Source organism: Schistocerca gregaria, unplaced genomic scaffold (genome assembly GCF_023897955.1).
Source record: "Schistocerca gregaria isolate iqSchGreg1 unplaced genomic scaffold, iqSchGreg1.2 ptg000632l, whole genome shotgun sequence".
In the NCBI taxonomy this organism is placed as follows: Eukaryota; Metazoa; Arthropoda; class Insecta; order Orthoptera; family Acrididae; genus Schistocerca; species Schistocerca gregaria.
The window spans coordinates 1-26,037 of record NW_026062018.1 but is presented as its reverse complement, the minus strand read 5'-3'; the positions used below and the strand labels follow the sequence as shown (position 1 = coordinate 26,037).

The 26,037-nt window shown below is 54.0% G+C and overlaps 11 protein-coding genes across 15 annotated transcripts; 7 read left to right on the top strand and 4 right to left on the bottom strand.

Annotated features, from left to right (window-relative positions):
- The first annotated feature begins 101 nt into the window (after nucleotides 1-101).
- LOC126317486 (ribosome maturation protein SBDS-like) lies at nucleotides 102-2,413 on the top strand. Of its 2 annotated transcripts, XM_049993154.1 has the most exons (4): nucleotides 102-295; nucleotides 446-1,567; nucleotides 1,672-1,734; nucleotides 1,797-2,413. In XM_049993154.1, exons 2-4 carry the CDS (start codon nucleotides 1,538-1,540, stop codon nucleotides 2,202-2,204), a joined length of 501 nt encoding a protein of 166 aa, XP_049849111.1. In that variant the 5' UTR covers nucleotides 102-295; nucleotides 446-1,537; the 3' UTR covers nucleotides 2,205-2,413. The 2 variants fall into 2 exon arrangements, with proteins under 2 accessions (XP_049849111.1, XP_049849110.1); XM_049993153.1 differs by lacking the exons at nucleotides 1,672-1,734; nucleotides 1,797-2,413 and having other exon boundaries at nucleotides 104-295; nucleotides 446-1,142.
- On the bottom strand, nucleotides 2,397-4,618 carry LOC126317483 (cytosolic purine 5'-nucleotidase-like). The gene is made up of 3 exons (XM_049993150.1): nucleotides 4,385-4,618; nucleotides 4,235-4,287; nucleotides 2,397-4,124 (listed from the first exon to the last, which is right to left on the bottom strand). Exons 1-3 carry the CDS (start codon nucleotides 4,521-4,523, stop codon nucleotides 2,622-2,624), a joined length of 1,695 nt encoding a protein of 564 aa, XP_049849107.1. The 5' UTR covers nucleotides 4,524-4,618; the 3' UTR covers nucleotides 2,397-2,621.
- A 52-nt stretch (nucleotides 4,619-4,670) lies between these two features.
- Nucleotides 4,671-5,907, top strand: LOC126317482 (uncharacterized). The gene is made up of 5 exons (XM_049993149.1): nucleotides 4,671-4,928; nucleotides 5,014-5,181; nucleotides 5,246-5,343; nucleotides 5,416-5,533; nucleotides 5,617-5,907. Exons 1-5 carry the CDS (start codon nucleotides 4,713-4,715, stop codon nucleotides 5,905-5,907), a joined length of 891 nt encoding a protein of 296 aa, XP_049849106.1. The 5' UTR covers nucleotides 4,671-4,712.
- An 88-nt stretch (nucleotides 5,908-5,995) lies between these two features.
- LOC126317507 (dTDP-4-dehydrorhamnose 3,5-epimerase-like) lies at nucleotides 5,996-6,556 on the top strand. Its single transcript, XM_049993180.1, has one exon. The coding sequence runs from the start codon at nucleotides 5,996-5,998 to the stop codon at nucleotides 6,554-6,556; it is 561 nt and encodes a 186-aa protein (XP_049849137.1).
- A 157-nt stretch (nucleotides 6,557-6,713) lies between these two features.
- LOC126317506 (uncharacterized) lies at nucleotides 6,714-8,058 on the bottom strand. Its single transcript, XM_049993179.1, has 3 exons — nucleotides 8,000-8,058; nucleotides 7,615-7,862; nucleotides 6,714-7,543 (listed from the first exon to the last, which is right to left on the bottom strand). The coding sequence occupies exons 1-3, from the start codon at nucleotides 8,056-8,058 to the stop codon at nucleotides 6,714-6,716; spliced, it is 1,137 nt and encodes a 378-aa protein (XP_049849136.1).
- A 64-nt stretch (nucleotides 8,059-8,122) lies between these two features.
- LOC126317498 (retinol dehydrogenase 14-like) lies at nucleotides 8,123-11,621 on the bottom strand. 3 transcript variants are annotated; one of them, XR_007556688.1, is made up of 7 exons: nucleotides 11,412-11,619; nucleotides 11,275-11,350; nucleotides 10,905-11,213; nucleotides 10,741-10,845; nucleotides 10,384-10,679; nucleotides 9,856-10,301; nucleotides 8,129-9,697 (listed from the first exon to the last, which is right to left on the bottom strand). XR_007556688.1 is itself a non-coding variant. In XM_049993168.1 (6 exons), the coding sequence occupies exons 1-6, from the start codon at nucleotides 11,469-11,471 to the stop codon at nucleotides 10,158-10,160; spliced, it is 990 nt and encodes a 329-aa protein (XP_049849125.1). In that variant the 5' UTR covers nucleotides 11,472-11,621; the 3' UTR covers nucleotides 9,745-10,157. The 3 variants fall into 3 exon arrangements, 2 of the variants coding, with proteins under 2 accessions (XP_049849124.1, XP_049849125.1); XM_049993168.1 differs by lacking the exon at nucleotides 8,129-9,697 and having other exon boundaries at nucleotides 9,745-10,301; nucleotides 11,412-11,621; XM_049993167.1 differs by lacking the exons at nucleotides 10,384-10,679; nucleotides 10,741-10,845; nucleotides 10,905-11,213; nucleotides 11,275-11,350; nucleotides 11,412-11,619 and having other exon boundaries at nucleotides 8,123-9,697; nucleotides 9,856-10,152.
- Nucleotides 11,622-12,320: 699 nt separating this feature from the next.
- Nucleotides 12,321-13,945, top strand: LOC126317497 (proteasome subunit alpha type-6-like). Its single transcript, XM_049993166.1, has 4 exons — nucleotides 12,321-12,941; nucleotides 13,085-13,179; nucleotides 13,261-13,342; nucleotides 13,404-13,945. The coding sequence occupies exons 1-4, from the start codon at nucleotides 12,866-12,868 to the stop codon at nucleotides 13,892-13,894; spliced, it is 744 nt and encodes a 247-aa protein (XP_049849123.1). The 5' UTR covers nucleotides 12,321-12,865; the 3' UTR covers nucleotides 13,895-13,945.
- A 12-nt stretch (nucleotides 13,946-13,957) lies between these two features.
- LOC126317495 (uncharacterized) lies at nucleotides 13,958-15,998 on the top strand. The gene is made up of 5 exons (XM_049993164.1): nucleotides 13,958-14,060; nucleotides 14,169-14,264; nucleotides 14,327-14,446; nucleotides 14,524-15,068; nucleotides 15,125-15,998. The coding sequence occupies exons 1-5, from the start codon at nucleotides 13,989-13,991 to the stop codon at nucleotides 15,906-15,908; spliced, it is 1,617 nt and encodes a 538-aa protein (XP_049849121.1). The 5' UTR covers nucleotides 13,958-13,988; the 3' UTR covers nucleotides 15,909-15,998.
- On the bottom strand, nucleotides 14,541-17,788 carry LOC126317496 (tRNA N6-adenosine threonylcarbamoyltransferase-like). Its single transcript, XM_049993165.1, has 3 exons — nucleotides 17,479-17,788; nucleotides 17,324-17,403; nucleotides 14,541-17,252 (listed from the first exon to the last, which is right to left on the bottom strand). Exons 1-3 carry the CDS (start codon nucleotides 17,786-17,788, stop codon nucleotides 16,056-16,058), a joined length of 1,587 nt encoding a protein of 528 aa, XP_049849122.1. The 3' UTR covers nucleotides 14,541-16,055.
- Nucleotides 17,789-17,970: 182 nt separating this feature from the next.
- On the top strand, nucleotides 17,971-19,981 carry LOC126317455 (antizyme inhibitor 2-like). 2 transcript variants are annotated; one of them, XM_049993121.1, is made up of 4 exons: nucleotides 17,971-18,077; nucleotides 18,184-18,215; nucleotides 18,356-18,508; nucleotides 18,584-19,981. In XM_049993121.1, exons 1-4 carry the CDS (start codon nucleotides 18,066-18,068, stop codon nucleotides 19,920-19,922), a joined length of 1,536 nt encoding a protein of 511 aa, XP_049849078.1. In that variant the 5' UTR covers nucleotides 17,971-18,065; the 3' UTR covers nucleotides 19,923-19,981. The 2 variants fall into 2 exon arrangements, with proteins under 2 accessions (XP_049849078.1, XP_049849077.1); XM_049993120.1 differs by having other exon boundaries at nucleotides 18,181-18,215.
- Nucleotides 19,982-24,013: 4,032 nt separating this feature from the next.
- LOC126317460 (ammonium transporter 1-like) lies at nucleotides 24,014-25,884 on the top strand. Its single transcript, XM_049993125.1, is given in 5 exon segments — nucleotides 24,014-24,154; nucleotides 24,327-24,590; nucleotides 24,688-24,779; nucleotides 24,938-25,352; nucleotides 25,355-25,884. Coding segments are annotated over 5 exon segments (1,320 nt in total). The 5' UTR covers nucleotides 24,014-24,039; the 3' UTR covers nucleotides 25,789-25,884.
- The last annotated feature ends 153 nt before the right edge of the window (nucleotides 25,885-26,037 follow it).

The window sequence follows — 26,037 nt, the reverse complement described above, 5'->3', positions numbered from 1 at the left end:
TCAATGTGTGAGAAGTGTTCAAAGAAAATATTATTAGCGTACCAATAGCGTATAGAAAAAATGTGTATTTGGTCAAAAAAGTTGGCGAATAGAAGCCAATCTGGGCAGCAGTTTGCTATACCGAAAGCTACGCAGTAGAAAGTCACGCTTTTAGGAGGGGAAGCATGAGTCGTATCAATACGCCAGTCAATCAAAAGAGATTGACAAATATCGCTGTTGTGCGTCTCAAGAAGTGCGGCGTCAGGTTCGAAGTCGCTTGCTATCCAAATAAGGTGCAAGAGTGGAAGAAAAAAATGTACGTCACCTGAAGCATCTGATAATTTGGGGTGACCTCTATACAACAAGAGCGTACAAAAGAGATTTGCCTCTCTATGTATGGGCGCACATGAAAAGGCGCTGGGTTTTTTTTGTATTTCTCACATATGATGGATGATTTTACATTCAGAGAATCCGATTTAGACGAGGTGTTGCAGTCTTTTAAGGTATTTTCAAATGTGAGCAAGGGTGTAATTGCTAAGGACAAGGATCTCGTGCGTGCGTTCGGAACGACCGACCACGCCAAGGTTTGTCTAGAAATTTTGAAAGTGGGAGAGCTCCAAGTGTCTCAAAAAGAGCGCGAGGACCAACTCCGAAAGACATATCGCGATATCGCGACGATTATTTCCGAGAAATGCATCAACAAGCAGACGAAAAAGGGCTTGACGGTTGGCATGATTGAGTCGGCTTTGTTGGACATCAAATTCAAGATAAACCCGAGTAAAAGCGCGCGGCAACAGGTCAGCCAGGCGATCAAGGCATTGCAAGAAGAGACGAGTTTGCCAATCGAGAGGTCGAAGATTAGAGTTGCGCTAGAGTTAAGGAGTGAAGAGATGAAACAGAGATTGAACGAATCGACCATAGCCAAGGAATGGACGCTGGAAAGTGAAGGGAACGGAGTATTACAGGCGTGGATAGACCCTGCACACTATTCAACATTATTGGAAATGGCGAAGGAGGATGGGGGGAGAGTGAGTGTTCTAGAGATGCAAGACGATTTCGATAGTGGCTAAGAGATCAAGAAAAATGCATTTGGCGCAAAGCGCGCGGTATATATGTAGGCCAAAAAATACACATTAAATACCGTAAGGGATTTGTGTAGAATAGATATCTGTCTGGATTGCGTGTCTCTTTATATTTTGCGAGATCGAACCCTGACATGTGTTCGGTGCACACAATATGTATTAGAAATATGTGTTCTCTGTCTTCAATCGCGAAGAATGCGATATCTCTGGCCATAACCGTGGTTATTAGCATAGAAGCTGATGTATAGCCTTAGTGTATGGTTCAAATTCCAGGAGTGTTGCCTCAGCTGCACTATATGGTGGTAAAGTCATTTTCATAGTGACCGTTGGTAGATCTGCGCAATAATTTACTTAACATCGTAAAGACTGCACGTTATTTTTTTTTTGAATATGAAATTCTTATAGTTCCTTTGTTGTTTTTAGCATTCAGTTTTTATCGTACTTACGATTAACATCTCAGCACCAAAAACGCAAAGATGTCGTGGATGGACTTTAAGATGGCAAATGTACGTTCTAGTTCGCGGGATACAGAGGGTTGGGTGTTTGAAGGGAAGCTTTTTTCTCGCGGATCAAAAGTGTGGTACTAACTGGGCCCAACTGTTTGTATTAGGCCATGAGGGCACAAAAAGTGAACGAGGATGCTAAGCGTGTCCAAGTTGGCAAAACACAGAAGGTACATACTTTTTGCACGCGTTTTCTCGTAATTGTGTATGTAAATAACGTGCGAAAATAAAGGGAACAGGAGAGAAGCCAACGCAAGTAGCGGATGACGTGCTGAGCAAGCATGCGTCGGAGGCGCAGAAGCTCAACAGCTATTCCAAGAGTCAGCAGCTCACACAACAAAAGGGCACAGGAGAGAAAGCGACTGTTGTTGCTGATGACCTGATGACGAGACACACTACCAATGCACAGAAACTTAATTCCTACTCGAAGTCTGAACAACTCGGGCATCAGAAGGGCACTGGAGACTCGTTTAGCTCTGGCCTTGACCAGCAAACCGAACACGCGCTCAAATCTCAAAAGGTCGCGAGTTATTCGAGGGCCGAGAATCTGGCTCACCACAAGGGTGACGCTAGCTTAGAGGCGAACAACTCTCCTGCGGATGTCGTTAACAGCGAGGGAACGGCCGAGGAAGAGGGATAGGCTGCCCATCGGGCGTGGTACTGTTCATTTGGGCTGCAACTCTCCTTGCTGAGAGAGAAAGATAAGAGAGATGCTGATTGCATTGCCTCTGGGAGAGGGACATGCGTGCATTAGCGTCAGCCTCCTCACGAGGCGCCCAGCTCTCTTTCTATAGTCGCCCACAAATAAAGGTTATAAAATGTGTCAGTCAAAAGTGAGCTTGTGCTCTATTTTCCGTGTTTTTCTTTTTTTTATGGCGCGGTAGATGCTGTCCAATACACATTTCTCACGGTGTTTGCTATGTGTGCTCTTCGGGCCGCTTTTCGTCTCGCCCAAGGGGCGAGACTTTTCTGGGTCTGCGACCGACAACACGAGGCGAGAGCGCTTGCGAAGGTGTTGGCGGCGGTCTGAGCGCGAGCTGGCGTGGGGTCCGAGCCGCTACGCTCGTGAGGCACGCGGCGCATCGTGAGAGGTTGGAGCTTCCGAGTTTGATAGGTCGAAGGTTTCGTGGGGAAGAGGGGATATGTCGGCGGTGAATGAATAGAACATGGGGTAGTTGAGGAGGTTAGAGAAGTGGGTGGAGTAGATGCAGGCGTATCGTAGCATTTGTTGGGTGAAGAAGCTTTGTTTGAGTCCTGAAGTGAACATTGAGCCGAAGAAGGGGTTGTACTGTGCGTCTTTGAGGGCGACTGTTTTCGAGATCATGGACTGAAGTAGTTCGACGTTGGGAGGTTCCGTGCTTTCAGCGTCAGACTTGAGATAGGTCAGAGCTTTGGCAGACTGAAGGGAGTAGAGTCTGTTGAAGAGGTTCTGAGCAGAAGGTGAAGCGGAAATTTTTAACTCGCGTTCCAGCTCCGGAATGATCAGCATTGTTCTCCATCCGCGACGCTTTCTGGACATTCGGACGTCGGAAAAAACGTGGTCACCTATGTAGAGGACCGTATCTCCGACTTTGATTCCGGCCATGTCTTCCATGATACTCAGGTTTCCGCCGTGATAGACGCTGCCGGATTCGAAATAGCTGCTGGTGCGGCCCAGACTGAGCTTGCCGGTGATGGGGTCGATTTTCCGCAGAGTCGATCCCGCGCCGAAAAATTCCGGCTTGCTGGCTGAGACAATCACGATGTCCCAATAGTCTCTCCAAACGCGATAGTTTGGGTCGAACCCTTCTAGAAGGTAGGTCATCATGCGATTGGCATAGTCCCAGGGAGAGTTTGTCAGCAAGAACACCTTCTTGTTGGCCGAGTGGAGTCGTTTCAAGAGACGGGACAGTTGGTCGGAGCGCTTTACGTATTTCGGCAAGTCCTTCAATGTCTGTTCCTTGCAGCTGTTGTCGTAGTGAATGGAGTCCATGGCCTGATGAACGTCGGTCCATAGGTTTTTATAATACAAATCGACTGCCTTGTCGTCCCCGTTTCTGGACATCACGTTCTTGTGTTTCGCCTCGCAGGTCCCTTCTTCGCTCATTCGGGACACGTCGTCTTCGCTCCAGTCTCCGGAGCATTTCATCGAAATCAGGCACGGCAACCCTTCCTTTTCGGAGTTTGGGTTTCCTTGCATCTCGAAGTGCTCCACCAAATTCGCGAACACGCACGCTTCCGGGATGCTGAACAGGGTGTTCAAGAGGTAAAATCGACGTCCGATTTGCTCGTTCATGATCTTCATCGAGCCATAGCGGTTCATCACCTCGTCCTTGGGAATCACCCTCCTGCCGTGCACGCACCTCATGATGATGCCATAGGCGTCTACCTTCAACAAGTTCCCAAATTCCACATCGATGAACAGCCCGCGAATAGAAAACATGGAATCGTATTGCAGCTCCCTGATCTCCGACGGATACCCCATTTTTTCCACCAGTCGGTCTATGATCATCCCATAGCACAGTCTCTCGTACTCCTCCGTGTAGTTTGCTATCGTGTAGTCCATGTCAAACCCGACATACTGGCCGTTTCCTCTCCTCGTACGTTATCCACACACGCCCCCCAAACGTACACGTCATATTAGTTGTCACATGTCACGTCACGCGTGTCTCTACCCCTCCGCCGACGCACCTCAATGCGGTCCAGTCTCAAAGCTCTGTTGACGAATATGCGCTCCAGATCGGCTGCGCTCGCAATAGGCGTCAGTCTCCTTTGAGTCGCCCCGCGGTGCCATGACCTCTCCCTCGCCCCCGTTGGGGCTTCCCCGCAGGCTCGACGTACGTTTTTTCAGACGCTGCATGCCTCGGTGCAGAGTGTACGCGTCTGGAAACTGCATAGAGTCGAGCTCCTCCGCGCTGGGGGCTGTCTGACTTGTGAGCATCTCGGCGATGCTCTCTACGACGTCAATGCTATCTTTCATCGAAGAAGACTCACCCTTGTTTCGCCGGAACTGTGCTTCTCTCCTCGAAGAATTGAACGTTGCTCTTCTGTGATCAGACAGACAAGCCTCGATTGACGAATAAAATTCTGTCAAGCGCGACTTTTTTTCGTCGGCGTGCAGAAAGCTCTTTCTGTCTCTTCGGTGCTGGTCTTTGCCTCGAGAAGGAGAATGCCTGACGCGCCGCACCCCGTCGATTTCCTGGTCTACGGGGCCAACGGCTTCCTAGGAAGTCACTTCGTTCGAACTTTGAGCGCCGACGGCCGCTCCACCTTCGCCGCCCCCTCTTCTGATATCTTGGACAGGAGCGCCGTGTCCAGGGATCTGGATGCCTACCGACCGAGGTGGGTCTTCTGCGCGGCAGGCCTCTCCGGCAATCCGAACATAGTGCGTGGTTGCGTCTTTTTGTGTCGAGCGCGTCGCGAGCCGCGACCGGAGCGAGGGCGCCGAGTTCTGACCCTCGTTCGAAAAGGACTGGTTCGAGACGCACCGACAAGAGGGCGTCAGGATCAACGTGCTGGCCACTCTCAACGTGGTCGACCTGTGCCACATGAGAAACGTCCACGTCACGATTTTGGGAAGCGGCCTGGTTTACCAGTACGACGAGAGGCACCCGCTGGGCAGCGGCGCTGGATTCAAGGTACAGAACAAGAGGTCGAGAGAACGCTGCGCGACCTGCTCTGCCTAACGTGTTTCGACCGCAGGAGACGGAGCCCCCGAACGTTCAAGACGGTACATACATCAAATTGCGTATTCTTTTGGAGCAGTTGCTCGAAATGTACACGAATGTTTTGCATGTGAGGTAAGCGCACTCGCAAAAGGGCGGACCTGACGGGCGTTTGGGCGCTGACCGTGTGAATTCGTTTGATTGGAGGATATGCTACCCCATTTCGTCGGCGCCGCACGCCAAAAACCTGCTTTCGAAGCTTTTGCGGTTCAAGGAAATTGTCTCGGTTCCGACGTCCGTGACGGTGATCGACGAGCTTTGGCCGGTACGAGCGAAGACTTTTTTTTTTTTTCGAAGCCGTCGCGCGCGGCGAACTGACACGACGGGCCGCGGCGAACCGCCGGTCAGATCTTGCTGGACATGTGCAGGCGGAACCTGGTCGGGAATTTCAACTTCGCGAACCCGGGCGTCATCGAGAACCGGGAGATTTTGGAGCTGTACAAGGAGCACGTGGACCCCCGCATCGAATGGCGGTGCGCGAGTTCTGGACCGAACGGGGGCGTTGCGAGGAGGCCGTTTGCGGAGTTGGACGTCTCAAAGCTGCTCTCAGAGGTCGGGGGGGAGGGAATTAGTCAAGTGAAAGAGGGGGTCAAGAAGGTGATGAAAAGCATCCGCCGGCCGTTTCTAGAGTCGGACTGACGTTCGTGTTTTTATTGTAGGTCCGAGTTTTTTTTTTTTTTTTTTTTTGGGGTGACGAATGAGGGGCGTTCGGCGAGCTCAGTTGACGATGGGGTCCGTTGCGCTGATAGAGGGTTCGTTTGTGCGTCGGTTGGCGTTGCACGTGGATCACAGGGGCTCGTTTTTGGAGGCGTTCAACGCGAGTTGCTTCGAGGATCCCGAGTTGCGAAGGTGCCTGCAGGTGAGCGTGTCGCGGAGTCGTCTGGACGTGCTGAGGGGCATTCACGCGTCTCCGTACGGCAAGTTGGTTAGCTGCGTGCAGGGGAGGGTGTTGGATTACTGCGTGGATTTGCGACCGGAGTCGCCGACGTATTTGAGGTGGCAGCGCGTGGAGCTCGACGCTAGGAGTCCGGAGCAGGTGTACGTGCCCGAGAGGTGCGGACATTTGGTGTTGTCGCTGGAGGACGATTCGCTGTTGTGCTACGCGCAGAGCGGGAGTTACGACCGAGAGTTGGAGATGGAGGTTCACGCGAGGGACGAGCAAATCGGGCTGGCCTTCCCGAAGCCCGTCAGGGAGGCCGAATACGTCATGTCGGAGAAGGACAGTCTCGCGCCGAGCCTGCGGGAGGCGAGAGAGGCTTACCGACGGAGGGTTGGCAGGGAGTGGTAGGCGCAGGTGCTTGGGAAGGCGGATCGGTTGCGGGGGTCGCCCGACTGCGCCTCGCGGAGGAGCGGAGTGGTGGGGGGTCTCGTGCGGCAGAGCGACGCGGGGGTCGCCTTTGGAGCGGCAGCGAGCGGCGCCAGGTGCGTGAAGAAGAGCGGGCGTCTCAGGTGTTGATGGTCGAAGTCGTGTGTGCGGAAACGGGGGGGGAGGGGAGGGCGCGGTGTCGGGGGTTGCCTTGGTCTTTGGAGTCGTTGGCGATAGGGTGGGGGTGTAGAGCGGAGTCGACGTTTTGCCAGACGAGGTTTAAGTTGGTGTTTTTGTACCATTGGATCGTTAGTCGCAATCCTTCGTCGATAGATATTTTTTGGACAAATCCGAGTTTTTGCAGTTTTTTCCCGTCTATATGGTAGCGCATGTCGTTGTAGAGTCGGTCGGGGGTGTGGAGGATGTACCGGTCGGCGCGGGCTTGGAGTCCGTAGAGAGACAGGAGCCGCGTGGCGACGTCGGAGACCGTGAGCTCGTCTTTGGACTCGATGTTGTAGACGTGTCCGGCGACGCCTTTGTGCAGGACGAGGTCGAACGCGTTGACGGCGTCGGATATGTAGAGGAAGCAGCGTCGGGCGGAGCCGTTGCCGTGAATGCAGCACTGGAGGTTGCGTTCCAGGCGACAGATGAATTTTGGGATTAGCTTTTCGGGGTATTGGTGAGGGCCGTAGATGTTGTTGGACCTGGTCATGAGGAGCGGGAGCTTGAAGCTCTTGAAGTAGGCGTGGACCAGCTGCTCGGCGGCGGCCTTGGAGGCGGCGTAGGGGTTGGTGGGGGCGAGGAGCGAGCACTCGCAGGTCAGGTTGTTGGAGGCGCTTTCTCCGTACACTTCGTCGGTGGAGGCGTGGATGAACCGGGATATCCGCCTGAGTCGACAGCACTCGAGCAGGACGTGCGTGCCCAGCACGTTGTTTTTGGTGAACTCGAGGGAGTTGCCGAAGGAGCTATCTGTGAGAGGAAGGGGGGGCGCGTTAGGGGGCGCGTGCGCGCGAGACGGGTCCGAAGCGAGCGGCGCGTACCGACGTGGCTTTGCGCAGCGAAGTGCATGATGGTGTCTATGTTGTAGCGGTCGAGGATGCTGGAGACCAGCTCGGTGGACAGGATGTTTCCCTGCGGCGAAAGGGGGCCGGTGAGCACGCGGCGCGAAGGCGCGCGGGAAGAGAGAGACGTACGTGTACAAAGTGGTAAGTCGGGAGCGAGTTGACGTGTTCGAAGTAGCGGAGGCTGGAGCAGTAGTCGAGCTTGTCGAGGTTGACGACGGTGTAGTCTGGGTAGTTCTTGAGGAGGTGCAGGATGACGTGGGAGGCGCTATAGAGGTCTCGATTAGCGTGAAAGGCGCGATTGCGGGGAGGTTGGGCTGCGGGTTAAGGCGTGTATATGCGTGTGTGTGTATAGGGGACATACACGAATCCTGCGCCGCCGGTGATGAGGATGTTTTTCGGCTTGTAGTGGGCGGAGTGCATGGGGTTGTGGGGAGTGAGGAATGATCTGAGCGCGGCTCGAGAGAGAGAAAAAAAATAACGGGGCGAGGGGCGCTTATATGTGTTTGTATTGAAGGAAGCGTTGCCAGTTGGTCGCGAGTTCGTCGAGCTGCGCGGGGATGCGGCGCGAGAACGACCGCAAGAGGGCGGGCGCGCGGCGGACGGAGCGGAGGAGGTGGTCGTGGGAGGGCTCGGCGAACGAGTCCATGATGGCGTTGGCGGCGTCGGAGGCGGTGGGGAGGGGAGACGCGCACAGGTCGGCGACCCACCTGCACAGGAGTGACGCCGAGCAAGAGAGGAGCGCGCGCGGTCCCGGGAGGGGCGGTGGGAGAGGGGAGAGCGTTCCGATGGACTTTGACAGAATTCCGTACAAATTAGAACACAGAAGAGCGTCGCGCGAAGAGAGGTGGTCGGAATCGAGCGCGAGGAAGAGAGACGTCCAGTGATCCGGTGGGACGAGGGCGAGGACGGAAGCCGGCGGCTGGGCGGCGACGATGAGCGTGTGAAGGATGGACGTGGCCAACTGCGCGTGGTCGGCAGACGAAGGAAAGGGGTAGAAGCCGAACGGCGCGAGCGTCTGCCAGATGTCCATGAACGCCTGTCGGCAGAAGGCGTGAAAGACTGACGATAGGACGAGGTTCTGGAGCGCGGCCAGCGCGGCGGAGAGGGAATCTGGCTGATTGGGAGCGAGTTGGCGGATGGCGTCGAGAAGCGACCTGTGAATGTTGTTTTTCAACAGGGCGTCGACGACGGACGGGTAAACCGGCCTCGGGACGTCAGACGCGAGCGCGGGGTCGTCCGCGGCGGAGTCATCGGACTCGAGAAGCCGCGCCACGAGTTGCAGGACCAAAGTTTGGGAGCGCGCGCATTCGGTCTGGCGAATCGAATCAGCGATGAGGGGCGAGAACCGCTCCACGGCTTGCGCGGCGCATTCCGAGCTCCGCGCGATGGAGAGGTAAATGAACAGCTGCGCAATGAGGACGCGCGGCAACAGCGGCAGCGTTTGGTCCCAAACTTTTTGGTGGAGCGAATGACAGTCCAAAAGTCTCGGAAAATCCCCCAAGGACTTCGAATCCACCTCGAACGGATCGCACAACGCAATCAGAAGCGTGAGGGACGCGACCTGCACCTGAGTCGACGAAGCCCACTGCGGCAAGTCAAACGGATGCAGACAATAGTTCAGCAATGACTCCATTTTAGAGGTCAGGACCAAATTGCAAAAATCAGAACGCCTCTCTGACGTCTGAGTCAACACATTGGTCAACACCACGTAGAAAGACGCTTCGAACGAATCCGCGTCGGCGCGCTGATCTCGTCCCTCAACCTCCATCGACTCCTGCAAGCGAAATTCCACCATCAAATTCATCAGCGGAGTGTACACGTCTAACGACACCAGCTCGGGCAACGCGCGACTCACCGCCTCGGGCGTCTCTAAGATCGACATCAAAAAATTCAGCGCGGAAAACGCCACAAACCGATTCTTATCGCACAACGCTCTCACCAAATGAACCAGTCCGCCGCACCCCTCTAGGGCGTTCAGCGTTTCCTCCGGCTCACTCTGCACCAAGTGCGCCAGGCTGCAGCACGCCCACTCTCGATCTCCGTCTGACAAACTTGCAAGCTTTTTTTTTTCCGTCGAGAAGACACGCAAGAAAAAAAAAAATCAGCTTTTCGTCTTAAACGCGCCTTACATTCCCTGCTATTTTTCCTCAACGGCCTCTCGGCGACCCGCGCCCGTTGCCGCTTCCGGCCCGAGAGACAGCCGCGCTTTGTACCTACCTTCTCGACCACGGAGTCTCCCCCCGAGGCCGGCGGCGAGAGCGGGATGTCGAGGTACTGCTCCGCCTCTTGCTCGTTCACGGTCCCGTCCCTCAGCTTCAGCTCGATGTGCCTCTGTCGGGTGTTGGTGGTGGCGCTCTTCGGCATGGCGCGTCGTCCTTCGGGCGAGCAGCGAGCGTCGCGGGGATTCCGGCAAGCTCTGCGAAACAATGAATTTTTTTTTTGCGAAACTCGCCTCCGTCGGAGTCCGAAAAGCGCCGGCAGAGCCTCATTCCGAGGCGCATCCTCCTCCCCGCCGCGCGCTAGAAAGCGTTCAAAAGCTCCCGACAGGACTCCGACAGCGCCTGCATGGCGTCTTCGTCGCGCGACTCGGGACTGGGCTCCTCTTCCTCGCAGTTCCCGTAGTACTTCCCGTTCTCGATCGGGTGAGAGCAGCAGTAGATAACCTTCAGGCGAGACGGCACGCGGGGTCAGAGCCAAGCGGCGCAAAAAAAAAAAAAAAGTCGCGTCGTTTCGCCGATAACGCACCGTTTGGCAGCCCTTCCAGGCTGTCTTTCCCAGCAGGATGAGGATGAGGTTGAACAGGTGCTTCTTCCAAAACGGGAGGTACCTCGTGAGCAGCGGAGTCATGACGAGTCCCGGGTGCATAGAGACGGACATGGCTCTGGTGTTGGAGATGCCGGACAGCTGCCTTGCCCAGTGGTGCGCCAACAAGATGTTGGCCAGCTTCGACTTGGCGTACGCTTCCTTCGGCCTGTAAGACAGTTCGCACTGCAAGTCTGGAAGCCTTTTTTTGAGTGTCGCCGGGTCCACTTCGAGAGAGACTGGAGATTCAAAGTTAAAACCCGGTGGAAGCGATCGGAAGCGACTGGGGCCTGCGCGTACCATACTTGTGAAGAGAGGAAGTCACGGTGATGATTCGAGTGTGGTCCTCGACGATTTTGTCCCATAGCAGTTCGACCAGGTAATAATGTCCTAATACGTTTGAAGCTGGAAGTCGGTGAGTATTGGCGCCCGGCGCACCCTTTCCCTTTCCCCCGCGCGCGTACTGAAGCAGAGCTCTAGTTTGGAGTTTACCAGTGCCCTCGTCGGATGCATGCCTATGGAGGCGTTCAGAACCAGCGCGTTCAACGGAAAATTGAGGTTTCTAAAATTTTCAGCGAACTTTTCAATGCTTTTTTTGTCCGTCAAATCGAGCATTTCCAACAGCACTCTGCCACGCTCGGCCCCCCTTTTTCGCGCGTTCAGCGCGGAGTCGATTCTCCTCTTCGCAGATGCGCCGGCGTCTCGGTTTCTGCACGCGAGGACGACCGTGGCCCCTCTCAGCGCGAGCTCCTTCGAGGCCTCGAATCCAATTCCTGTATGTCGAAAATGTTAACGTCTTCGGCCCTGCGCGTTCCGACGAACCCCGATACCTACCGCTGTTGGCTCCCGTCACGATGATCGTTTGTCCCGCCAGACTCGTCCGCTCCGAGTAGACGCGGCCCGACGTGCGCTGGCAGAAAGGCGTCAGTCTCACATTTCGAAACAGAACAAGGAAAGAAAACGCCCCGTACGTCTCTGACGAAGCAAAATCCAATCAGGACCGCCGCAGCGGTGAGGGCCAGTGTGCCCATCAGAACCGCTGTCCAAAAAAAAACGACCCGCCGAGTCCGGTCTTCAAACTCCTCACGCGACGCTCCAATGCGCGAAGAACTTCCTAAAAGTCGCCCCTGCTACTTGCGGACCGCTTCGGCTCTTCGCCACACGCCTCAATCGGAATCTATGAAGACCGAGAAAAATCAAAATTTGCGTCCTGTTCTGAAATTTCAAAAATATATATATATTTTTTTCGGCACCTGCAGCAATACATGTCTCCCGCCGCCCAGGCCACCCCTCTGCGGCACCGCCTTTCCAAGCGCCTCGGATCCCGCGCAGCCTTCGCGGCGCCGCCTCCGCGACGCCCGCCGCCCTCGCCCCGCGCCCTCTCTCGAAATCTTACGACCCAACAAGCGACCTCACAGGACCGCAAACTGACGGCGGAAAACGCCGCTTCGGCGCCGCTCAACGCCACCTCCTCGCCCAAAGAGCCCAGCCAGCGGTTCTTCGTCAGCAGGAAACAAATAAAGGGATCCAGCAAACCCCCAGAAACCCCTGGCGACGTCGCCAAGTACATCTACGAAGTCCAGAAAAAACTCACTCAACAACAAACCAAAAAATTGCAAGAAACAAACAAAACCCTACACGAAAAACTAATCTATGAAAGAAAGCAAAACAAATTCTCCACGCGCGTCAACTCTGTCTGCTGTCTCGGAATGGTACGCTCCACCAAATCTCAAAGTAAAATGCTGGAAAAAAAAAACAAAAGCTTTCTAAACCGACGTGCCTTCAAATCTCACCTTTTTTTAAAAAAAAAAAAAAAAGTTTCCGTTGCACGTCTGGGGATTCTTCTCAATTCCCTCTCCGTCCCTCGTCGCGCCCCTCTTCGGACTCAACCTCATATGGCTCTTCTGGCATTGGAAACTCACCAACTCCACGCTACTTTCTCTGAAGCTACTACAGGGACACACCCAAGTCGAGCTGACCTCGATGACTTTCTGGGCCAACTCTACTAGTCGACGCGTCCCCGTCTCCCGTCTGACCACGGGCGTCTCCAGAGCGCCCGCCAAACAAGTCTCGCCAATTTCCATGCTCAAAAAACACTATCTGCCGGTCGCTCAGGCAACGGGCGCGCTGGAAATCAGATACCTCGACGTTTCAGAAGAAACGAATAACCAACGCTCTTCTCTCCTTCAAAAACTCCGACCTAACACGAGGCGATACATCGTTGAACCTTCAATGGCGTCTCAACTGGACCTAGAACAATTCATGAAATTCACCGACAAACCAGAAGCGAAAGTCTTCATCGCGTAGAAAACTCCGTCGTCAAAACTCCTCGTCGACGCCGATCAGTCATATTTTGACACTTTTTTTTTTTCTTTCCACTTTTTTTTTTTCACATCTCTCTCACTTTCTCTAGAGACCCCGCCACATGTCGCGTTCCAGCACTCTGGGATACGACAAATCCCTCACCGTCTTCAGCCCTGACGGACACCTGTACCAAGTAGGTAGGTCCCCTCGGTCTCCCCACCCTCAATAGCAACTGCCGTCGCAGCATCTCTACGGGGTGGAAACCGCGTCTCCCTCTGAACCTCCATCCACATGCGAGCTCCTCCACTTACCACCTCACTCCCTCTCCCCCAACGAGCAGAATATGCGTTCAAAGCCATCAAAACCAGCACTCTGACGTCCGTAGCTGTCAGAGGAAAGGACAGTTGCGCCGTCGTCACACAAAAAAAAGTTCCTGTACGCGCTCTTCATACACACATCGTCCACGTACACACCCATCCATTCCCCAATTTCTCTCATTGACACCGCATTGTCCAGGATAAACTCATGGACCCGTCCACCGTCACTTACCTGTTCAAATTAACGCCAAAAATCGGCTGCGTCGTCAATGGACTCATAGGTACGACAAAAACGCCCACCTTCCCCCCAAAAAAAACCCTCCTCTCACACTTTACCTTCAGCCGACGCTCGAGCCCTCGTTCAAAGAACCAGGCTAGAAGCAGCAGAGTTCAAGTTCAAATACGGATACGACATCAGCCCAGAATACCTAGCACTGCGCATCGCCGACATCAACCAAGTGTCAACACAACACGCCTACATGCGCCTCTACGGCGTAAGCATATCCCTCATCGGCATAGACGAGGAAAAAGGCCCCCAACTGTACAAAATAGATCCCGCCGGCCACTATGCCGCCTACAAAGCAACCGCATCAGGACCCAAAGAAATCGAGTCGCAAATCTTCCTAGAAAAAAAATTCAAAAAAGACTCTCTGCAACTAGACATGAACGACTCTATCAGACTAGCCATAAAAACCCTGCAAACAGTCATCGGCTTTGACTTCAAACCAACCGAGCTAGAAGTAGGCGTCGTCTCCGTGGAAAACCCAATGTTCAGAACGTTGAGCGCCCAAGAAATAGATGACCACCTAACGGCCATCGCCGAACGCGACTAAATAGATCTTATATATAAAAAAAACGATTTTTTTTTTTTTGATGGAAAAAAACGAACCATTCTCTCTTGGACCACCCGCCTTCCTCCACTATACAATGGAAGAATTTCTGTTGTCAACGCTAACCGAATTTAACAACCTAAAACAACAGCGCTCGGCAGAAGCTCTAGTTCGTAAAAAATTGCGCTGAAATGTCCATTATCACATACGCACCCTTTCAAAATCCGTCTCGTAGATGCGCAAAGATGCTCACCTCCTTTCTCGCTGGGACCAATAGGCCAGCCTGTTCATAGACCGAGGAGTCGTGAAAGCACCCATCTTGTTCCAGTACGCTCGCGCACTCCATGGCCTGGGAGAATATAGAAAAGCAACGGTAGTTTTTTTTTTTAAATGTTACCCCGCCGAAAACCAAACCATGCTGACGTTCGCCCGAAGAAAATCTGCGCCCGAGTTATAGAAACCCTGCCAGAGTCGGCGCCAGAATACACCTCAGTCATACTCCTGGCCGCAGACTGTCACACAGCCATCAGAAATTATAAAGTGGCATTCCAGTTGGTACGCATACATGTACGCCACACACCGCAGCCGGAGACGCGCCCCTAATCCGCACCAACCTCCAATGGAAAAAAAAGTACAAAAAAATCCCTCCAGCATCACACACTATCTGTTCAGTCACGTCAATGGCAAAAGTAGCACTCGCTCTCGACAAGGAGAGCACCGCTATCTCCCTCTTTCAACAGGCACTAGAAATCAATCCATTTTGTTTGGAAGCCGTGCTAGAACTGATTGAATTGGACGCATTCCCAAACAACTTTTTCGCCGCAACCTCTTCGCTGACCGGTCCCAATTGTAAAAACGTCCGATCGTCCCTTTGGAATTGGTATCGCTCCGTCGTCAGCAACCTCCATTGCCTGTCTAAAAATATGTCGGTCCCGCCAAAAATCAAACTTTTTGAGTCAACGCCAGGGTCAAACGCTCTCTTCATGACCACCGACACCAAACGAGACCTGCTCCACCTCCGCGTCAAGGCGGTGGCAGCGATCCGGGATGCGGATTACCAGCTAGCAATTTCCATATTCGACACCATACTCAGCATCGACAGATATGCCAGCGAAGACATGCATTACTACGCCTATGCATTGGCAAAGACAGGGTCCAACGTCAACGCCCTCCACACGTATGTTGTTCTAACGTAAGTGCATTGCACGCACGACCTGCACTAACCTATGCTAGCTTGACCTACTCTATGTTAAACCTCGCACCGAGAAAGGCCTCGACATGGCTTGTTGTGGCCACTTGGTATGACGTAAAAAAAAAAACGACTTTGGCCCTTCAACACATCCATCGAGTCATTTCGATTGACCCACGAAATTGGCTGGCTCACCTCTTCCGAGGAGAACTCTATCTACGTACTAAAGACCATACCAACGCTATAAGGTCTATAAGGCAGGCATGGCATCTGTCCAAGTCTATCTGTGCAGGAGAACAGTATGTCCTTGCATCATTGAAAAGTGACCCAAGAAACGCCTTGGCGCACGCGTCAGAAGTGTACAACCGCACAGGCGGCACCAGGTCGGCCCGGTCGTTGGCACTCATGGGCAGGGCATACGCCACAGACCCGACGACCCATGACCTAGCGCTTCAATATCTGAATAAGGCCCTTCAACTTGACCCAAAATGCGCCTCGGCTTACATTGGCATGGCCAACCTGCAGCTTAACAAGGCGCCTGCCACGTCGTCCAACAACGCAGTCAAATCAATAGACCTAGCCGTAAAGGTACTCCAAGATGGCATCGCCGTCGCGCCGTGCGAGGCGTTATACATGGAACTGGGAGAGCTCTATCTCAGACACGACAAGCTGTACGACGCGCTCAACCAGTTTTCACTCGTTCTGCTTCAAAACCCTTTGAGCGAAAGGGCATCGACTCTGTTCAGCGAGGTGCAGGCGCTGCTGCGCGGATCGCTGGATTCGTATCCGCAGGAAGAGTATTTCAGACGGGACAACGACGCGCTCTGAATGCCCTCCCTCGGGAGTAAGAGACAAACTGACCGCACCTCTCCCCAACCTGTCAAAGGGTTTTGTTTTTTAACCGCTATCCTATCACACAATTTCGCCTGTCAAGTTTTGTGCTTTTTTCGTCGGGGCGTACAGGGCTTGAACGACCTAGGGGTATCTGCTCCTGAGGGAGAGTTCGGCCTGGTCTATGCGTCGGAGGATGGAATGAAGGTAGGCGTTGTCGGGGAAGTGAGCGAGACCTCGGAGGGCAAAATTTTTGGCGGCATCCCATTGTTGGAGTTTGAAGGCGGCTTTGCTGGCTTTATAGAAGATGAGAGGGTTCGGCGGGTGTTGGGCGATGCGAGTTTCGTGGGTCGAGATGGTTTGTTTTTTTTTTTCTTCTCGGGCGAGACGGTGGCTGAAATGCGTCCCGGGAAAGTAGTCGATGCCGGATGAGTCGAGGGGCCATTTTGGCAAATACCGGAGTCCTATTGGGTTGTCGAATGGCTTTCCCGACGCTAGGTTTTCGTGTCCGGCCCACGCGATCATAACTCCGTTGTCCCGACATAGCTCAGGCGGGGGAGAGGCCAGGTCGATACCGAAGTCCCTAGCAAAGAGGCCCAGTTCACGACATATGCGTCTGTTGCAAGCGACGCCGCCGGAAAGAACAAGCTGGCGTATCGAAGGCTCATTTTTGGATGCCCAGTGGAACGCGTGTCTCAGACGCTGTTTCAGATGATCAATGGCGACTTGTTGGAAGGACGCGGCGAGATCAGTAACCGAGGGTCGGTCGATATGGGAGAGACCACCTAGTTCGTTGAGCTTTTCAAGGACGGCGGTTTGAAGGCCAGAAAACGAAAAATCACAATTTTTGGTCTTTTGCATAGGTAAAGTAAAAGAAAATCGGTCTGGATTTCCAAGTTCAGCCGTTTCTTCTAGTTCTTGTCCGCCGTTCATCGCCCTCAAACCCAGCATCCTCGCTACCTTGTCAAAGGCGTCGCCAATAGCCACATCCAGCGTCTCGCCCAGCAATGAATAGTCGCCTGCTCCTCGTACTGCCAAAATTTGTGTATGCCCTCCGCTTATCAACAAAGCCAAGTAGGGGAAGTCCACATTGCTCACCAGACGGATGGCCAGTGCATGACCCTCCATGTGGTTGATCCCCAGCAGCGGCAGGCCTCTGTCCGTAGCCAGGCTCTTTGCCTTGGACACGCCTACTTCCAGGCAAAACGCCAGCCCGGGACCCCTCGTAACCGCCACCGCCTCTAAATCAGAATAGGAGACGCCCGACTCGGCCATCACTTCGTCGACTACCCTGTCTATGGCGCTTCGGTGAGCCTCCGCCGCCAGTCTCGGCACGACCCCCTTTTCGCAGAAGACTCTCTTAATACACGCGCCTTTTTTGTACAATAAAAAACGTATACACGCACACATACACGCCATGGAAGGTGGATGTCGTCTTGCTTCGCCACGCTCTTCGCTAGTACTTCTCGGTCGGACGAGACCACGGCAGCCGCTTTGGGGGGATGCACTCTTCAGAGAACCGCCGTCGTGGGGATAGCAAGGACATTCGCTGCGGAGCGACGCGTACCTGTGTCATCGCAGCTGCTCTCGATGCCCAGGATCAGGCGTCTGCTCGACCAGTACGGCCTCTTGCACGCTGCCAGCGCGCCGCGCCTTCGTCCCACCGAAGGGACGAGGAACATGGGGGGGGTGCTGGACGGGGCCTTCCGGAAGAGGGTGCGAGAGAGAGGTCTTCGGCGATGCGAGCTCGAAGCCAGAATCGGGGCGAGGCGCTGTTGGCGGGGTGCGCGGGAGTGAGAGATTGGCAGTCCGGCTTGGCGGAGGGCAAGTTGGCTAGAAGTTTTTTTGTCATGAGCGCTAAAAAATTTTCCTTCCATTCAGACGTCAAATTCAAGAACGCGCCAGACGCCCTTCTTTTTGCGCTCGCTGGGCTAGAGTCCAGTATTTTACAGAGAGAGGTTGGCTGTACGAGTTCGGAACTGAAAGTGTTCGCGACGGAGAGAGGTGTCTCACGACAGGTTTTTTTTTCTAAATTTGTTTGTCCACCATGGCTTTTTTCATAGATCACTAAACAATTCAACAGTTCGCTCTTTGTTTGTCGCGGCTATTTTTGAGCTGCCGAGGGAAGAATAGCAAGCGATTGGACCGGGATAGATGAGTTCAGTGGTGCGTGTTTCGTTCGGGGCTTCCCATCCACACACAGGGCACGGGACCGGGGGAGCGTCGCCTTGCCCGCGCGGGGCCGAGTGCTAATTCTCGGGTTACGAAGCAGGCCTTGAATTCGTGTGGTGGCGGTTGCTGTAGGTACGTGCGGCGAAGACGCCGGGCCGCGGGGGCCCCGCTCACACACGTCGGGTCCTCGCGTACGAATGTGTGTGTGCGCCCGCATGTACGGGGTATGTGTGTGCAGCGCGAGCTTGACGGGGCTGACCGGGGGGGTTTAGGATAGGGGCGGAGTCGGTGCTGGAGGGGGCGAGTTTGGCTGAGCTGAAGAAGTGGCTGAGGATTGAGCCGTTCGTGAGCACTGCCAGGAGGAGGGGGAGGTTCGTGCCGAGCGCGCTGGACGCGTGGGAGGAGAGTTCGCTGGGAGGCATATGGTGCGTGTGGGCTGGAGCGCGGAGTGGGTGCGGAGAGAGAGGGCTGACCGGGCGTTTTGCGATACCGTTCCAAAGTGAGAAGGGGTGTGTAGAGAGGGGCTCGCCCTGCGGGTTAGACGCGTGGGGAGGAGAGGCCGACCGAGTGGACGACAGATGCGAGGAGATGGAGTACTATTTGAGGCTTAGAGTGGCTGAGAAGGTGGAGAGGTGGATGGGTTGCTCCGTGGAGTACGTGAAGAGCGAGAAGGAGTGCAGAATGGTTGGGCTAGAGGCGTTGAGCGAGAGGTGTGTGGCGTCGTTTGCGGTGGTGAATATATGTAAGGTGGTGGATAAATACTTATTATGGAGAAGAACGATGCCGAGGGTGGAGCCTTTTTATGCGCTGAAGGCGAATCCGGACATGGCGATAGCTTCAGCGTTGAGCTTTTTGAATGTGGGGTTCGATTGTGCGAGTCAGGCGGAGCTGAAACAGGCTCTGAGCCTGCCGGGGGTCGTGCCGGAGAACGTGATTTTCGCCAATCCGTGCAAGCAGCTGGAACACATTTTGTGTGCGAAGGAGTGCGGCGTGGCGATGATGACGTTCGACAACGAATACGAGCTAGAGAAAATCGTGTCGTGTTATCCTAGGGCGCAGTTGGTGTTGAGGCTGTTGCCGGACGATTCTCACTCTCTGATGCCGTTCGGCGCGAAGTTCGGCGCGTCGTTCGCGGAGTGTCGCAGGTTGCTGGAGCGCGGGAGGCAACTGCGCGCCAACATCATAGGAGTGAGCTTCCACGTTGGAAGCGGCTGTTATTCGGCGGCGGCGTGGGTGGAGGCGCTGAGGCTGGCCAGGAGGGTGTTCGACGAGGCCCAAAACCACCTGTACTGCTTCCGCCTGCTGGACATAGGCGGCGGGTTTCCCGGAAGCGAGGAAGGCGAGCTCAAGCTGAGCACCATCGGGCCGGCGGTGAACGCTGCCATCAATCAGTGGTTCGAGCCGTGTGTGCGCATCATAGCCGAGCCGGGGAGGTTCTTCTGCACGGAGGCGGTGGTCCTTGTTTGTCGCATCATATCGAAGCGACAGAGACTGGTGCTGGGCGACGACGAGTCCCAAACGCCGGAAGTCGAGCATCAGTATTACCTTACAGACGGCATTTACGGGTCGATGAACTGCGTCGTCTTCGACCACGCGAAACTTGTTCCGCAGCTTCTTGCCGCCGACATCTACAACAGGCCGCCTCGCCGCACGACGCTGTGGGGACCCACCTGCGACTCAATCGACGTTCTTCTCAAAGGGATTTTGTTTCCAGAGGCCCATGTCGGCGAGTGGATCTATTTCAAAGACATGGGTGCCTACACAACTTCTGCTGGATCCACCTTCAACGGGTTCCAGAGGCCGACTCCCGTCTACATTGCCAATCCGCTCCCGTCGTGACTGCCTCGCGATGGCGACCCTTGGAAGCCCTCTGAATAGAGTTTTATTTTTGTTCTCGATTTTTTTTTTTTTTTTGTTATTTCGACGCGGAGGAGATGAGGTCCTTGGTGGACACGTAGTACCAGTTGCCGCCGCAGAGCGGACACGCCAGCGACGAGACCCTGTAGACGCCGGGTTCGGACAGGCCGGTGAACCCGCTCACGCGGTTGCATTGCATGCACATGCGGTACGCTTTGTTCGAGGAGAGGCTGAGGGGGTGTCTGGTGACGCAGTCCCTGGTATCGTGTCCCGGACAGAAGAGCGTGTTCTTCCAGCTGACGACGTGCACGAAGTGTCGGTTGTCCTTGGACAGGGCCCCGTCGAGGTTGAACTGGTTGGTTTCCAGGAGCCGGAGTCTGGGGGGCATGAGGTCGCACAGGGCGAGCGCGGTTTCGCGGTTGCTGAAGGACCCGGGTCTGTCCGCGGGGTTGAGGTGGCACTGAGAGTAGATCTGCTGGAAGAGGGCGTGTATCTTTTGCTGGACGAGCGGGAGTCCCGAGGACGAAATGGGCTGGAAAATCTGCGATCTGGCGCACCAGAATTCGATTTGGTACAGAGTGTGCCAATAGTGTCTGAGTTGGGAGAGGTAGACTTGGTATCCCCTGGCGGAAGCCTGCGTGTTGTTGCGAGTCGAGGCCGCGCGCTGATAGACGAGAGCGGAGTATTCCAGGCACTCCTTGAGCTGAGACAGGGAGGTGCCGTCCGTGAGCATGATGAGTCCGTAGTCGACCAGTTGGTCTTGGCAGACGGCGTAGTGCTCGTCGATGGTGAGCGGGGGGACGGCCAGTTCCCTCATCCACGCGGGCAGGGGCAGGGGGGACCTTGGGCCGAGCTGGAGGAGGGTCTGGCCGGACGAGGCCGCCCTGGAGTCGGAAAGCACGGATCGGAGGCCGGAATGGACGTTTCGACACCAGTGAAGCAGGAATTGGCAGATCCAGGCGACGAGGGGGAGGAGGGGTTGGACGTCTTCGACGAGGGACTCGAAGGCTTGGAGGGGGTGCGGGGAGGCGGAGTGGAGAGTCCACAGGACGTCTAGGGGGTGAGACGACTCGGTGAGGTGCGTGCGGTCGGCTGACTTGAGGTTGTCGAGGGCTTGGGAGCACTTGAAGCTGGATTTGAGCGAGTCGCGGATATAGGTGATCCACAGTCTCGCTTGGGAGGCGATGAAGTTGTTGTTCATGTCCGGGGCGCAGCGGTAGATGGCGCTTTTGATGGGTTCGAGTCTGGCGCGATAGAAGGGTTGGAGCGAATGGTCGAGGGAGCGGAGGTCTCGCATGAGCCGGAGGAGCACTTCTCGGAAGAGATGGCAGGGGGAGGGCTCCAGGTGGTGGAGGGCGAGGAGGAGGGTGAGGACGTCCCACCAGGTGCGGGTGGTGAGCATGGAGAGCTCGTAGCGGTCGGCGACTAGGGAGGGCAGGGCGTGCTTTGGGCGCGAGTTGACGAAGAGGGGCACGAGGTGAAGGAGGGTGAGCGTGAGGTCGGCCCGGAGCGTGGCGAGACAGCATCGATTGGGCGACAGGGCGGAAAACACGGGAAAGGATTTGGGGGGGTCTGGAGAGGGGCGGCTGCTGTCGGAGTGCAGAAAGAGCTCGCCTTGTAGTTGAAGAGTTTCGGAATGGTAGAACTGGATGAATCCGTCGGACCTGGTGACGATGAAATAGGATTGAGAGGCGGAGAGGTTGATGATGTCCGGGTGGTGAAAGAGCCACTTTTTGGCAGAGCAATACCACTGGTGGAGGCGTATGGGCTTGTCCTGAGTGGCGTATCCGAACTGGGCCTGCTCGTGAGGAGGGTCGGAGTAAGAAGGAGGCTCGTCGGTGGTTTTGGGGTCGGAAAACTGGAATATCTCGAGAGGATTGGAGTCAGCTATGTCGATGAGCTTTTCGACGGAGTCGTCGAGCTGGTCAAAGACGTCGTCCTTGATGTCGTCGAGCTGCGCGGCCGGGGCGGCCTGTCGCCTGGCGATGGAGAGCTGTTCCGACTGGGGCGAGGAGACCCACCTTTGTATGAGGTAAGTGGCGTCGACGCGCTTGGGCAGGTTGAACTTGACGCAGGTGAAGACAACGCCCGGGGAGTAGTGGTCGAAGGAGACGAAGGAGACGGAAGCGGGGGCCTGGCGCAGGGTGGGCTTGTTGGGGGGAAAGCTGTAGACTTGCGAACGCCAAGAGCGAAAGAGGGCGAAGTATGAGAGTCGAATCGGCAACGAGCCCAGAGAGTAGAGCGGCAGCTCTATGCGCGAAGCGGAAGCACAGTGAGACAAGGTGTTGGTGGAATAGATGATGGCGAGGTGGTAGATGAGGACGATGTTGGGGGAGGAGGCGTCGATGGTGGCAATTTTGACACTTGAAAAAGAGGTGAAACACAAACAAGCACGAACCAAATGGAGGCCAGCTTTCAAGCCGCAGACGCATCTGTGCCAGCCGCTGTGTCGGTCAGCGGAAGAGGAATAGATCCAGGAAACCTGTCCCAAGGAATCGACGACGACAAAGGGGTTCTGTACAGAGGGCGGCCTCGAAGCCGACCACACATGAGAGTCGATCGGCGCAAGAAACTTCTGGCCAAAAGAGGTGAAGGTGCAGGTGGGGTCGTCCAAATGGTAGTTGAGGGGTATGTCCGCCCACTGGCAGGTGAGGGGGGTGGAGCAATAGAAGCGCTCGGTGTAAGCCATGTCCATGGTGTTGACGGTGGGAATTTGCGTGGACCCCAGCAGGAAAATTTCATTGACGGTACAAATCAACAACTGCGGGTGCGCTTTGGCGGGGGACCACTGAACTCGGGTGACGGGACAGTCGCTCTCTAGAACTAGAAAGAAGGCGATTGGACGTTAGCACTTACGAACGCACAGGACAAAGGCAGGGCTTGACGGCTCAAAGCGGAGCGGATGCACACAGAAACGAACTTAGAATAATTTCTTGGGGTCGGTCCGGGCAGACCATGTAAACCGGCCATGACATGTTCCACTCGCAATTTTTCGTGTCGCTTTTTTTTTTACAAAATTGCCAAGACACGCGTCAAGACACGTGACAAAAAGTGAGCAAAACGCGGGCAAAACGCGAGCAAAGAGCGAAAGACGCATGAGGGCCTATCGGGGACGGGGAGAAGAGGAAAACAAGAGAGTACCTTTGTCCACGAAAAATGGGTTCGGGCGATGCGAACACCACCATGTTGGCGTTGGACCAGTCGACAAGGCTGGAGCGGGCAGAGAAAAAAGTAGAGGGACGTCGGACATGCAGTATGTGCGCGGCGCATATGCGTAAATGTAGGGAAAGATCAGCGGAACATGTATATGTAGAGAGAGAGGTTAGAATAGAGATGGGTACAACTTTTTTTGAAGTGGACGGCGTGGGCTCCAGCGACGAGCGCGTCTGGGGAACGTGACAGAAACGTCTCTACGCACAGAAGAGATCGAGAAGGGAACAGCTGTTGATCTATGCTGTATAGCATATTACGTGACTTGTCAAACCTGGAATATTGTCGCCATTGGATGCACGACGGGCGTATATTCCATACCACGTTGGGTTTTTCATGGTCAGATTCCTTTTTGGAGAAGGGGGGCAAGGATTCCTGATCAAACATCAAAGCTCTGAAAAAGGAATAAACAGACGCAGTAGACGACAAAAGGGGCGGTTTATCAAGGGAAGAAAAATACAGTCGCTCGGCACTATGGATGAGATCAATACAAAGCTGATTTCAGAACACCGCAGCGTGCCGTTGGAAAAAAGCATGTCTTTCTCAGCTCAAGATGCCCATTTGAAAAGGAACAAACGCTTTCCGTCTTTTTTTTTGAGCAGCAGGCAAAAAAAATTGTTTCAGCTAATGAGCAAAAAAAAACCCATTTTTCATCGACGGGCAAAAAGAAAAAGAGGCGCATTACGATCGGAAATACGGGACTTTCTAAGACTGGGAAGAGTGCATCATCTGGTATTTTAAATGTGCACAAACGAACGGGAAATAACAAAAAAAGCGGAATAATATATATCCCCCATTTTCGAAAATATGCATTTTACTGTTCGATTTTTTTTTGAATCCGTCAATATTCGTACATAGAGAACTGAAAAGAGTGACCAACGTCCCTTCCATGTCTGGTCCCGCGCGCTTTGATAATCCGTGCATCGACACAGGAGACACAACATGGATCCTCATTAGCACAGCATTCGTGTTGACAATGTTTGGTGGTCTGGGTTTCTTTCAAGGTATGGTCAGAGAAATGGCGCAGCGTCCGAGACATGGCGCGAGTGTCCTCGCCCCTCCTCGGAAGTTCAATTACACCCTCGTTATGATAGCAAGAGGGTTCTCCTTTGTTCGAAAAGCTCTACTGAAGTACACTTACGCGTTTGTTACACATATTTTTTTGACGTCGAAAAGCTGGTCTCTTAAGAGCCAAGAATGCCCAATCAATGCTTATGCAGATATTATCTGGATCGATCGTGATTGGTGTCATGTGGGATGCATTTGGCTATAGTCTGGTATTTGGAAAAAGCCTGGGTGGCGTCATTGGAGATCTCTCTCACATATTTCTCCTCGGAGTGGATTATAATAATTGTTCACAACATGCGCCTAAAATTCCGTCTGCACTGTTCGCCCTGTTCATGATGATGTTCGCGGTGATAGCACCGCTCCTTATAACAGGTTCGTACAAAAAAAATCCGGCGCCACTTTTGTACGCCTGAAAGCGTTTGAAGGGCGGCCGTTGTCTTCCGTGCTGACGGGTCTACACACGAAACAGGGTCGATTGCTGAGAGAATGATTTGGAAGTCATACATGGTGTTTATCATATTGTGGGAGGCTTTTGTGTACTACCCCATTGCTCACTGGATTGTACGTCAAAAAAACATAGCTGGATTTGGACGGGGAGACAGACAAAGAGCCCCTCGCAATGCGTATATGATGCTGAACATGATTCGTGTCAAAAAAAGCCTCGCTTTCTCAATGAAAAAAAAAACCTTTTTCTTTGATGACTGACATTTTTTTTGAAGTGGGGAAAAGGGTGGTTGCACCAATACGGCGTATTGGATTTTGCCGGGGGATTGGTGATTCATGCGAGTGCGGGGGTGAGCGCTTTGATCATGGCGGTGTTTTTGGGTCGTAGGGATAAGTTTTTCAAATACAGAGGGGAATTTCCTCCGTCCAACATCCCGCTGTCAATGATTGGGACTTGTATGCTTTGGGGAGGTTGGTTCGGCTTCAACTCTGGAAGTGCGTTGACAGGTGGAGCGCTTGCGACGAGTGCGCTTGCTTCTACTCAGCTTGCGGCCATGTGGTCGGGTTTTGTCTGGCTGATTATTTCTTGCATTCGAAACAAGCCTACGCTGGTTGCCGTCATGTCTGGAATCATAGCAGGTCTCGCTGGCATTACTCCGGCTAGCGGGTATATTGGCAACTTATCCTCTATTATTTTTCGATTGTAGGAGGTGCCGTTTCTTATTTTTCGGTGTGGGTTATTAAAGAAAAGCTCCACATTGACGATGCACTAGACGTGGCCAGCGTGCACGGCATACCGGGTATACTTGGCTCGTTGGCCATAGGAATATGCTCGAGGAAGAACCTCAATCCCAATGGAGCAGACGGGTTGATAGCCGGTGGTGGCACTCGATTGTTGGAGAAACAGATGGTTGGCGTTGCGGTCGTCATTGCATACGCCGCCTTCGTCACACTGTTGATCGCTTTACTTCTGAGGAAAACCATAGGGCTCAAAGTATCTCCGGAGGAGGAAGAGTTAGGACTGGATATGTCTTTGCATGGCGAATGTGCCTATGTTTTGTGCTCCGACATGAAATCCGGCACGCCTCAAGAAGATCTCTCTGAGAATTCACAACTTCTCCCATAATTTTTTTTAATACTCGAACAATTTCGTCTCTGTCAGTTTCCGACTCGTTCGGCACACGCCCTTTTGTGAATAGAAGAAAACCGAAGTCTTAACGTGCGCGGTCCTTGTCGCCTGTTGGCGACGCATCCCGTCTCCTCTTCTCTATGTTGTACAAAGTTGGGATGTGCATGTATTTTTTTTATTTTTGCTTTCTTTTTTTTTCTCTCCTGCGTCGCGAAGGCGAGAGAATCGAATCTGTCTCGCGTGTGT

Coding starts and splice junctions, on each gene's coding strand:
- LOC126317497 (XM_049993166.1), top strand. CDS start 12,866: ATGTCGCGTTCCAGCACTCTGGGATACGACAAATCCCTCACCGTCTTC. Junction 12,942..13,084: donor CGGACACCTGTACCAAGTAG/GTAGGTCCCCTC, acceptor CCCAACGAGCAG/AATATGCGTTCAAAGCCATC. Junction 13,343..13,403: donor CGTCGTCAATGGACTCATAG/GTACGACAAAAA, acceptor CTTTACCTTCAG/CCGACGCTCGAGCCCTCGTT.
- LOC126317455 (XM_049993120.1), top strand. Junction 18,216..18,355: donor TGTGGTGGCGGTTGCTGTAG/GTACGTGCGGCG, acceptor GGGGGGGTTTAG/GATAGGGGCGGAGTCGGTGC. Junction 18,509..18,583: donor AGTTCGCTGGGAGGCATATG/GTGCGTGTGGGC, acceptor ACCGTTCCAAAG/TGAGAAGGGGTGTGTAGAGA.
- LOC126317495 (XM_049993164.1), top strand. CDS start 13,989: ATGGAAGAATTTCTGTTGTCAACGCTAACCGAATTTAACAACCTAAAA. Junction 14,061..14,168: donor AGCGCTCGGCAGAAGCTCTA/GTTCGTAAAAAA, acceptor TGGGACCAATAG/GCCAGCCTGTTCATAGACCG. Junction 15,069..15,124: donor AACGTCAACGCCCTCCACAC/GTATGTTGTTCT, acceptor AACCTATGCTAG/CTTGACCTACTCTATGTTAA.
- LOC126317482 (XM_049993149.1), top strand. CDS start 4,713: ATGCCTGACGCGCCGCACCCCGTCGATTTCCTGGTCTACGGGGCCAAC. Junction 5,344..5,415: donor ACGAATGTTTTGCATGTGAG/GTAAGCGCACTC, acceptor GTTTGATTGGAG/GATATGCTACCCCATTTCGT. Junction 5,534..5,616: donor TGATCGACGAGCTTTGGCCG/GTACGAGCGAAG, acceptor ACCGCCGGTCAG/ATCTTGCTGGACATGTGCAG.
- LOC126317496 (XM_049993165.1), bottom strand. CDS start 17,788: ATGGAAGGAAAATTTTTTAGCGCTCATGACAAAAAAACTTCTAGCCAA. Junction 17,404..17,478: donor GAGCAGCTGCGATGACACAG/GTACGCGTCGCT, acceptor ATCCCCCCAAAG/CGGCTGCCGTGGTCTCGTCC. Junction 17,253..17,323: donor ACATCCACCTTCCATGGCGT/GTATGTGTGCGT, acceptor TTCTGCGAAAAG/GGGGTCGTGCCGAGACTGGC.
- LOC126317483 (XM_049993150.1), bottom strand. CDS start 4,523: ATGAAAGATAGCATTGACGTCGTAGAGAGCATCGCCGAGATGCTCACA. Junction 4,288..4,384: donor CATGCAGCGTCTGAAAAAAC/GTACGTCGAGCC, acceptor TTGCGAGCGCAG/CCGATCTGGAGCGCATATTC. Junction 4,125..4,234: donor TGAGACTGGACCGCATTGAG/GTGCGTCGGCGG, acceptor GGAAACGGCCAG/TATGTCGGGTTTGACATGGA.
- LOC126317507 (XM_049993180.1), top strand. CDS start 5,996: ATGGGGTCCGTTGCGCTGATAGAGGGTTCGTTTGTGCGTCGGTTGGCG.
- LOC126317498 (XM_049993167.1), bottom strand. CDS start 10,002: ATGCCGAAGAGCGCCACCACCAACACCCGACAGAGGCACATCGAGCTG. Junction 9,698..9,855: donor GAGACTCCGTGGTCGAGAAG/GTAGGTACAAAG, acceptor GAAAAAAAAAAG/CTTGCAAGTTTGTCAGACGG.
- LOC126317486 (XM_049993153.1), top strand. CDS start 165: ATGAGTCGTATCAATACGCCAGTCAATCAAAAGAGATTGACAAATATC. Junction 296..445: donor CAAGAGTGGAAGAAAAAAAT/GTACGTCACCTG, acceptor TTTTACATTCAG/AGAATCCGATTTAGACGAGG.
- LOC126317506 (XM_049993179.1), bottom strand. CDS start 8,058: ATGCACTCCGCCCACTACAAGCCGAAAAACATCCTCATCACCGGCGGC. Junction 7,863..7,999: donor ACCGGCGGCGCAGGATTCGT/GTATGTCCCCTA, acceptor AGAACTACCCAG/ACTACACCGTCGTCAACCTC. Junction 7,544..7,614: donor CGCTGCGCAAAGCCACGTCG/GTACGCGCCGCT, acceptor TTCCTCTCACAG/ATAGCTCCTTCGGCAACTCC.